The 10,074-nt window shown below is 51.0% G+C and overlaps 1 protein-coding gene across 2 annotated transcripts in view; it reads left to right on the top strand.

The window, feature by feature from the left end:
• Positions 1–1,242: 1,242 nt before the first annotated feature.
• Positions 1,243–10,074, top strand: part of TMEM181 (transmembrane protein 181) — a 105,163-nt gene continuing 96,331 nt past the window's right edge. Inside the window, exon 1 of one of the 2 annotated variants that reach the window (XM_039467636.2) lies at positions 1,243–1,410. In XM_039467636.2, the coding sequence (XP_039323570.1) occupies positions 1,280–1,410 (131 nt within the window). In that variant the 5' untranslated portion in view covers positions 1,243–1,279. The remainder of the gene's footprint in view (positions 1,411–10,074) is intronic. The other variant, XM_074397185.1, reaches the window with a different exon arrangement.

The raw sequence follows: 10,074 nt of genomic DNA, 5'->3' as shown, positions 1-10,074 counted from the left end.
ATGATTAAACACAAATGCTTATGTTAATGAATTAAGGCTAAAACCTGTGTGCAATGCAAGATGATCAGCAGTTATGGGAAGTTGTGCAAACCCTGATAGGGGAGCCTGACTAGCATAGAAAAGCTGTTCCAAAATGTCAAGGAGAGAAGAAATAAAAATACAGAGCAAGGAAATGTGGGTGGAGTGACAGCATAGGCACAGACAGCAGGAAACAAGGGAATGCTGAGACCACTGGCACCTGAGTGGTCATCAGAATTGCCTGAGGGGTTTGGACAAATACAGATTCCTGGGATCGATATTCAATTATGTAGGTTCAACTGGGTAGATTTTGTCCCTAGAAGTGTACTTGTAAGAGGTTCCCCTAGTGCAGGCAGGACCAATCTTCGGGGAAACCTCCCCTGGGTTCAGATGGAAATGCACTAACATCGTCTGGAGCGACTGTTTCTCCACCTATTATTGGAAAAATTCACAAGAGGAGATCACACCACGCTTTGGAGAAGTCATTCCGTCGAAGACGTGTTAATTTGTTAAGCCTGTAGTTTGCACACTAGTGTTGAGCTTGCAGAGAGTGAGAAACTCCTCTGCCTAGACTTTTTTTGGTTGTTTTAGTACATGTGGGAAGAGGCACCTCACTTGGACACACTTCATTAGAAAAATATTTATTATGACTATAACTCTGATGGGCTTAGTTTTAAATGTTTCTGCATTAGGCCGAGTGGAGCTCAAGAAGCTAAAAGTCGCCCATGGGAGCTGTCCGCGGTGCTGAACGCGGTAGCCGGCTCCAGCCTTGACCTTCCCAGCGGGAAAGGGCCCTCGGTCCGGCCCCCAAGCCCCATTTTCCTCCATGCTCCCACCTCCATGTCTTCCCTTCCCAGCGCTGCCACTGGCGAGGGCGGCACTGAGATTTCTGTCCTGGGCGGCAGACGACCTTGCGTTGCACTTCCTCCCCCGCCTTCTGCCTCTCCTAAGGCGGCGGCGGAGGGGCGCGGAGGCGGATGGGCGCGGCACCCTCCCACATTCAGGCCCTCTCCGCGGGGCCTGGGGCGCGGGGCCGGGACCCCCAGCCCCCACCCGCGCCGGGCCCAGCTCCCAGCGTGCTCGCGGCCGCGCCCTGAGCGCGCCAGGTCCCCTTCCTGCGCGCCCCCTCCCCACCTCCCCCGCACCTGCTCCTCCTCCTCGGTCCCGCCCAGCGCGCCGCAGCCGGATCCCCGGCGCTAGGAGAGAGGGGGCGCTGGCGGCGACACAAAGGGCGGAGCGGCGGGGCCGGGGCCTGGGAGGCATGGACGCCGAGTACCCTGCCTTCGAGCCCCAGCTCTGCAGCGAGCTCAAGCACCTGTGCCGGCGGTTGCAGGAGGTGTACCGCGAGCTCAAGGAGGACCTCACGCCCTTCAAGGATGACCGCTACTACAGGTGGGCGCGGCGCGGGCGGCGAGCGGCGGGCGGCGTCTTCCGGGCCTCAGTCCCCAACGGGACCCCGGCGGCTCCCCGGAATTGGCCTGGTCCCGCCCTCGGCCGTCTCTGCCCGCCGGGCGCGGAGGCCACGGAAGGCGCTGGGGTCGGGGCGTGGGGCGGAGAGGGACCGGGGAGGGGGCGGGGAGCAGGGGTGCCGGCTGCGGCGCGCAGTTTCTGGAGTCCAGGGCAGCCTCGCGACCCGGGCAAAGGGCCGACATCCGTTCCGCAGAAACCCGAGCCGACGCTCCCGCCTCTCGGGAAAGGAGCTCCGGGTTCTGGCTCCTCCCCGCGCCCCGCGTCGTTCTCTCCCCCGCGCCCGCCCCGCCGCCCCGCCGCCCCGCCGCCCCCGTTCGGGCCTCACGCAGCCGAGAGCTACCGCGCGCGTTCCGGCGTCTGGAGGAGGGTCTTGGCCGCAGCTCCGAGCGCCCCAGGCCCCTGGGCTTCGCGGGACGCCTCCGGGGCTGGGACGCCGCCGAGGGCTGGGGGCGGACGGGCGCAGCGGGGAGGACTGCGGGACGCCATGCGGGGACACCCTGGCTGGGAGCCGCGGTGTTGAACTTGGTTGTGTGCATCTCGGTCTCCCTCTCCTGCGACATGGGGGAGGGCGGTGGGAACTGCAGACCCTGGCGCTGGCGCCCGCCCCTTCCTCTCTGCGCTCTGCGGTTCCGGAGGGGAAGGAAAGTCTGTCCATCGCCAAAGGGCAATTTACCCAAATTAGCCGATTTACCCAAATTGGCGGTGTCAGGACAGGACCCAATCTCGAGTCGGCAGAAAGCTCCCTAACCCCATACCTCAACCTTCCTCATCTGTTAAATGGGAAGCCCGAACCAGAAGGTCTCCGAAAGCTGAGGTTTAATCATAATTTACTCACTCTGTGCTAAGGATGGCGAGGGTATCGCCCTGCAGTGGGGAACGGGTGGTCGTCATTTTTGTAAGACCGATCCTGTGGTAATAATCATAGGTACATGTCCAGAAAAAGATGTGTCTCACTTATCCTCACATCTGTTCACAAACCTAATGCCTTCTCCCGGCCTGATCAGCAACGCAGCGGGACCGTGGTCATGGTTGCTGAGTGAAAAAGACCATTTTAAAAAAATGTTAAATAATCATGTGATGTAGCTTTCGGGCGAGCCTGGAAATCTATCTAATGCAGCCTCCTGAGAGACCTGAGGGTATGGGAAAAGAACCCAGAGTTTCATATCATTCTTGTGTAAGATTATGTCCAATCTCCTTTCCTACTTGTTCCCCCACCCCTGTCCCTTACTCTGGTGGTGGTTTTTTTTTTTTTTTTTTTTTTTTAAATCTTATCTATCTGCTGCCTGTCTGTCTGTCTGTCTATCTATCTATCCATCTATCTATCTATATCTTTCTGTCTTATCCGTCTATCTATTTTTTGAGACAGGGTCTTGCCCTGTCACCCAGATTGGAATGCAGAGGTGCTATCTTGGCTAACTGCCTCTACCTCCCTGGCTCAAGCAAACCTTCTACTTCAGCCTCCGGAGTAGGTGGGAACCACAGGCCCTTGCCCCATTACCCGACTAATTTTTGTATTTTTTGTAGAGATGGAATCTTCCTGTATTGCCCAGACTGGTCTCAAACTTCTGGGTTCAAGTGATACTTCCACCTTGGCCTCCCAAAGTATTGAGGTTCCAGGCATAAGCCACCATGCCTCGCCTTTTTTTCTTTCTCTGTACTTTCTTTTCCTGGGAGTATTTCTTTGGCAACACAGCTAGTGAAAGTGAGATGATCGCAGTGCAAGTAGCCAAGAAGAGAACACACCCAGTGGTTAATCTCCATCTTTATTCATTGACCAATTTATTCACCTGGTAGTTACTGAGCATCTTTTATGGTCCTGCTGTTGTTCTGGGCATTGCGAATACAGCTGTGAGGAAGACAGGGTCTCTGCTGTCCTGGAGCTTACAGTAATAAACCTGAGAGAGTGACAGGGTGCAGCCACACAGAAGATAGTCAGGCTCATCTTGAAGGTAACATTTGTCAGAGAACTGAAAAATGAGGAGGTAACCAGACAAGGAGGCAGGGAGGAAAGTCCCAGAAGAGGAAGGAGAAGTGCAAAGTCCCTGAGGCCACAGAAACATAAAACGTTCAAGGCATAGAGGAAGACCAGCAAGCCTGGAGCACTGTTGTTAGAGCGATAGGCAGGGCCAACCTGTGAAGAGCCTTGAAGGTCAGATGAAGGAATGTGGATTTCATTGGGATTGCAATGTGAAGCCACTGGAGAATTTTACACAGGGCCAGGTGACATGAGCAGTTTGCTGCCCATCCTACAGCAAGCATTTGAGTCTTTGCTCCAGGAGCCACTTCCTCGGTTGAGTTGGAGGTCGAAGACAGATTCGCAGTGATTTGAAGTGATTAGTGATGGGTTCTGCACCCCCTGCCATGAGCACAGGTTGACTGCAGAGTACTTTACAATGTTTTGTACAGACAGGGCAGTTAGGCTGAATCACAAAGTCTGTTTTATAGTGACAAGATGTTTTAGATCACTGAACTGTCTTCAGCTCCATTGAAATTTTCTATCAATGGATTGTTGCTGTACAAAAGGAGGTGAAATACTCTTGGGTTTCTAAGTTGGGAAGCTGCTAGTTACAACTCTGCATCTGTCTAGCTGGAAGGTGAAATTGCTACTACAATTTTGGCTCCTTCTCTTCTCACCATCTTCATTTCTTTATTGGTGATTTATGAGTAAAACGCATCAGCTCTGTATTCCCTAGAGGACCAGGGACTCACCTCACGTGGTTGGCAGTTTTCTCATAATGGGGCGAAGCAAGGAACACAGCTGCTAAAGCTCCGTTTACAAAATGTGGTTTGCCCTTCTGTTTGCCAGCATGGCTGTTTGCATATTTGCTACATAATTTGGCATCAGTGAAGAGATGCAGCTATGTGATCAAAGGACTCATGGCCATTTTCACAAAACGAGAGATGACAGTCGTACTTTCTGTCAGGAGAGGGAAGGTGGAAAAGTGGGAGGCCAGGGATCTGTAATCCTGATTCTAGCCCCAGTTCTACCCTTTGCTAACTCCCCAGCCTTGGGGGGAATTATTGAGTTTCACTGGACAATCAGTTTCCACATCAGGATAAAGGAACCCGTAACTCTCACCTTCACAAGGATTTTGTAAGACTTCAAACACTTTACGAAGAGAACACTAAAGATGTATTCAGATACAGATAACAGAAAAACCACAGCGAAACCAGTCTAAACAGTAAGGAAATGGATTGGGTTGCTGATCCAGCAGCTTAATGATGTAATCAAGTTCTTGCTTTTTAACTTGGTAGCAGTTGGCTGCTAATAACCATTTGGGCTACTGCTTCTCATTCACATTCATCGGGAAAACTGGCTGGCTTTCTATGGCTGTCTCCAGAAGAAAAGGAGAAGTCTGTAACTTGAAGTCTATAGAAAACTCCTTGAATCTCCTCTAAACCCCACCAAAATGGTATAAAGAAAAAGACGGACGTGTTAACAAGGCCACGGAAAGTTCACGCACTGCAGATGGGAAGGGAAATTGCCATCATCACTGTGGAAAACCACTTGGCAGCAGCTACTAAAGTTGAACGTACACATCTCAGGTCCAGCATTTTCTGTTGGGTATATGCCCTGCAGAAATGCATACATGGAGGCCGGGTGTGGTGGCTCATGCTTGTAATCCAAGCACTTTGGGAGGCTGAGGCGAGCTGATCATGAGGTCGAGAGATCGAGACCATCCTGGCCAATATGGTGAAACCCCATCTGTACTAAAAATACAGAAATTAGCTTGGTGTGGTGACCCGTGCCTGTAGTCCCAGCTACTCGGGAGGCTGAGGCAGGAGAATGGCTTGAACCCGGGAGGTGGAGGTTGCAGTGAGCTGAGATCGCACTATTGTACTCTAGCCTGGTGACAGACTGAGACTCCATTTCAAAAAAAAACCGAAAGGAATGCATACATGGGGCCATCAGAAGACATGTACTAAAAAGGTTCATAAGCACAAGTTGTAATACTCCTAAACTGGAAATTAACCAGATACTAAAAAACAGAAGAATGGACAAAGGCAGCCAGGCAAGATGACTCACACCTATAATCCTAGCACTTTGGGTGGCCAAGGCAGGCAGATCATTTGAGCCCAGGAGTTCCAGACTAGTCTGAGCAACATAGTGAAAGCCTGTCTCTACAAAAAAATTCAAAAATTAGCTGGGTATGGTGGTGCGCAACTGTGATCCCAGTTGCTTGGGGAGCTGAGGCAGGAGAATCACTTGAACCCCGGGGGAACTGGTAAGATCAGGGATTCTGAATACTGGCTGCACATCACAATCATTTCAATGAGCTTTTCCTTTTTTTTTTTTTTTTGAGACAGGGTCTCACTCCCGTCACCAAGACTGGAGTGCAGTGGTGTGATCATGGCTCACTGCAGCCTTGACTTCCTCAGCCTCCCAAGTAGCTGGTACTACAGGCATGCTCCCCCATACCCGACTAATTTTTTTGTTCATTTGAATTTTTTAGTAGCAACGAGGTCTCACTATGTTGTCCCGGCTGCTTTTGAACTTCTGAGCTCAAGTGTCTTGAGGGAGCTTTCAAAAATACAGACCCTCAGGCCCCACCTTTGAGGATTCAGATGTAATTGGCCTGGGCTGGATCTCTGCCAGGGTGGAGAGCCATGAAGGATGAGTGAAATATCTTAGAGCAGGCCAGGCGTGGTGGATCATACCTGTAATCCCAGTGCTTTGGGAGGCCAAGGCAGGCGGATCACCTGAGGTCAGGAGTTTGAGACCAACCTGGCCAACATGGTGAAACGCCATCTCTACTAAAAATACAAAAATTAAGCCGGGCGCGGTGGCTCAAACCTGTAATCCCAGCACTTTGGGAGGCTGAGGCGGGCGGATCACCAGGTCAAGAGATCGAGACCATCCTGGTCAACATGGTGAAACCCTGTCTCTACTAAAAATACAAAAAATTAGCTGGGCATGGTGGCACGTGCCTGTAATCCCAGCTACTCAGGAGGCTGAGGCAGGAGAATTGCCTGAACCCGGGAGGCGGAGGTTGCGGTGAGCCGAGATCGCGCCATTGCACTCCAGCCTGGGTAACAAGAGCGAAACTCCGTCTCAAAAAAAAAAAAAAAAAAAAAAAAAAAAAAAATTAGCCCAGCGTGGTGGCAGGCATCTGTAATCCCAGCTACTCAGAAGGCTGAGGCAGAAGAATCCCAGGAGGCAGAGGTTGCAGTGAGCTGGGATTGTGCCACTGTACTCCAGCCTGGACGATAAGAGCGAGACTCCGTCTCAAAAAAAAAAAAAAAAGGAAAAGGAAGGATCTTAGAGCTTAGGGCAGCAGCTGAAGGAAAGGAGGGAGGGAGGGAGGGACAGAGGGAAGAAGAAAGGAAGGGAAGGAAGGACGAGGAAAGGAAGAAAGGAAGGAGGGAAAGAAAGATCTTAGAGCAGCAGCTGGAGACACCTTGGGGCACCCATCTCCTCCTCTGACGGGTTTTCCAAGGGGCAGCAGTATTGGCAGCCAGGTGCCATGGCCTCCTCTCCCCACACAAAGCTCAATGGCTGAGCTTTGACCAGGTTTCATTCAAGTTTAAAGGTCTGGGAGTCACGTTTTCTATGTAAGGCAAACCTGCATTTCTCTACCTTGTAGCGTCTGTACTGATTTTGATGTATGCATTTCAGAGGGCCTCAATTTTTCTCCTTGTTTTCAAGTTGATGGGTACACCTCAGTGTAACTGTTGACTGACAACTCTCTCTGACTTTTGTTTCTTTTTTGCGGGGGAGGAGACAGTGAGTGTCCCTGATGAGACTGGGATTTTATCTTTTTTTTTTTTTTTTTTTTTTTTGAGATGGAGTCTTGCTCTGTCCCCCAGTCTGGAGGGCAGTGGCCTAATCTCAGCTCACTGCAACCTCCGCCTCCTGGGTTCAAGCTGCTTCAGCCTCTCAAGTAGCTGAGATTACGGGCATGTGCCACCATGCCTGGCTAATTTTTGTATTTTTAGTAGCGACCATGATGCCAGACTGGTCCTGAACTCCTGACCTCAAGTGATCCACCAGCCTCGGCCTCCCAAATTACTGGGATTACAGGTGTAAGCCACCAGACGAGGCCTACGTATTCTTTTAATCACACAGCCAGAGGCTAACATATTCTGAATCTCATATACAGTATTGGGCATACTTATGTCTATAATGAACATCCTTTGAGTTATATTTTGTCAGATATTAAAGTTGTTACCCCGTTATTATACCTTATTGTGTACTGGGTACTTGACCAAGTGTTTACATGCATCATCTTATATAATCTTCCCAACAATCTTCAGAGGATAATGAAGTCTAGAAAGACCAAGTAACTTGTCTGAGGTTGCATTTTCAAGCCAGAGTTCAAACCCAAGTCTGTATCTTATGCACTTATCAGATCTCTTCCTGGTGGTTACCCAGGCTTAATTATTTTTTTGTGTACCTTAGGGTAAGTGGAACTCTTGCCCATACAGCAGAGTATGTTTTTTTTGTTGCTTGTTTGTTTTTGAGACAGAGTCCTGCTCTGTTGCCCAGGCTGAAGTACAGTGACGTGATCTCAGCTCACTCCAACCTCTGCCTCCCGTGTTCAAACAATTCTCATGCCTCAGCCTCCTGAGTAGCTGGGACCACATGTGTACACCACCACACCTGGCTAATTTTTGTATTTTTAGTAGAGAATGGGTTTCACCATGTGAGCCAGGCTGGTCTCAAACTCCTGGCTTCAAGTGATCCTCCTGCCTCGGCCTCCAGAGCATGTTTTTTTTTTTTTTTTGAGATGGAGTTTTGCTCTTGTTACCCAGGCTGGAGTGCAATGGTGCGATCTCGGCTCACTGCAACCTCCACCTCCTGGGTTCAGGCAATTCTCCTGCCCCAGCCTCCTGAGTAGCTGGGATTACAGGCATGCGCCACCATGCCCAGCTAATTTTTTGTATTTTTAGTAGAGATGGGGTTTCACCATGTTGACCAGGATGGTCTTGATCTCTTGACCTTGTGATCCACCCGCCTTAGCCTCCCAACGTGCTGGGATTACAGGCGTGAGCCACCGCGCCCGGCCCGGAGTATGTTTTTTTAAGCCATATCTCGCTTTGATTTGAGAGGAGAAAATCAGGATGCTAATTTCCTGGATAGCAGAGCAGGTATAAGCATCCCATCTGTTCTTCCTGGTCATCATCCGGCTGCAGCGATGACTCAGCGCTGGCAACTGAAAGACCACCCTTTGCCAGAGGACAACAGGCCACAAGGCTGGCGGGACACCTGCAGCTTGAAGCGGGCCTCGTTCCCGAGATACGGAAGCTGGGGCTCTGGGTCCATCTTCTAGGGCTGCAGTAAGAAAACCCCACAGACGGCAGGGCTCAAGCAGCGGGAATGTATCGTCTCCCGGTTCTGAGGCCAGAAGTCCAAAGTCCAGGTGTTGGCTGGGTTGGCTCCTCCTGAGGTACAGTCTGTCCCAGGCCTTTTCTCTGGCTTCTGGTAGCCTCAGGCCTGGCTTGTAGATTTTGTCATCTCCTTGTGTCTTCACATCATCTTCCTTCTGTGTGTCTGTGGCTAAATCTCCCGTTTTTTTGAGACAGAGTCTTGCTCTGTTACCCAGGCTAGAGCACAGTGGTGCAGTCTAGGCTCACTGAAACCTCCACCTCTAGGTTCAAGCCATTCTCCTGCCTCGGCCTCCTGAGTAGCTGGGACTACAGGTACCCCACCACGCCTGGCTAATATTTGTATTTTTAGTAGAGATGGTGTTTCACCATGTTGGTTGTAATCTCTTGACCTCGTGACCTGCCTGCCTCGGCCTCCCAAAGTACTGGGATTACAGGCATGAGCCACTGCGCCCGGCCAGATCTGTACTTGTTATGGGGACGTCAGTCACACTGGACTTAGGGCTCACCCTCATGACCTCATTTTAGCTTGTTCATCTGCCAAGGCTGTATCACCAAATAAGACCACGTTCCCGGGCACTGGGTGTTAGAACTTCAGCATCTTTCTGGGGACACAAGCCAAGGCATAACAGGCCCTCCTTGAAAAGAACAGCTCATGTGTTGATGCAGGGCTGTGGATTTTGGCTCCTCTCTGCCAGTATTTTCTAAACATAGCAGCTGAATGTTTGATGAACAAGAGTCAGGAGGACTGGGCGGGTCCTGGCTTGGATCAGTCACTCTGCTTCTTGGAAATTGGGTCTGCACATCTTACAGGATGAGCTCAGATCCCTCCCAGCTCTAAAACTGAGGTAGCAGACGACAGTACAGCTGGGTCTGGATCAGGGTGGCTCCGTCTGCCCAGCAGAAGCATCTGAAATCTTCACTGTGTCACCTGAGTTGCCTGAGGTTTCTCAGGTGCAAATTGGGGAGTGTGTGTGTGTGTGTGTGTGTGTTGGGGTGAAGGAGTGTGTGTAGTAAAGGCCAAGGAAACAGGCTCTGGCCTAGCTCAGGAGCTGTTGGGTCAGAGAGAGGGTGCTCAGTACCTCCTGGCTTGAAAGTTTTCTAGTGTTCCAGGAAATCCCTTGGTCCCAGAAAAATCAGGATGGTTGTCACCCTAAAGGTACAAAACAGCCTGGAGGGGATCAGGATACAAGGAGCCCTCCAGGTTAAGCCAGGCTGGGTGAGGCAGGGTTGGAGACTCAGACAGATGAGCCATCTGCT

Source organism: Saimiri boliviensis, chromosome 4, assembly GCF_048565385.1.
Source record: "Saimiri boliviensis isolate mSaiBol1 chromosome 4, mSaiBol1.pri, whole genome shotgun sequence".
NCBI lineage: Eukaryota > Metazoa > Chordata > Mammalia > Primates > Cebidae > Saimiri > Saimiri boliviensis.
This window is presented reverse-complemented; position numbering and strand designations above follow the sequence as displayed.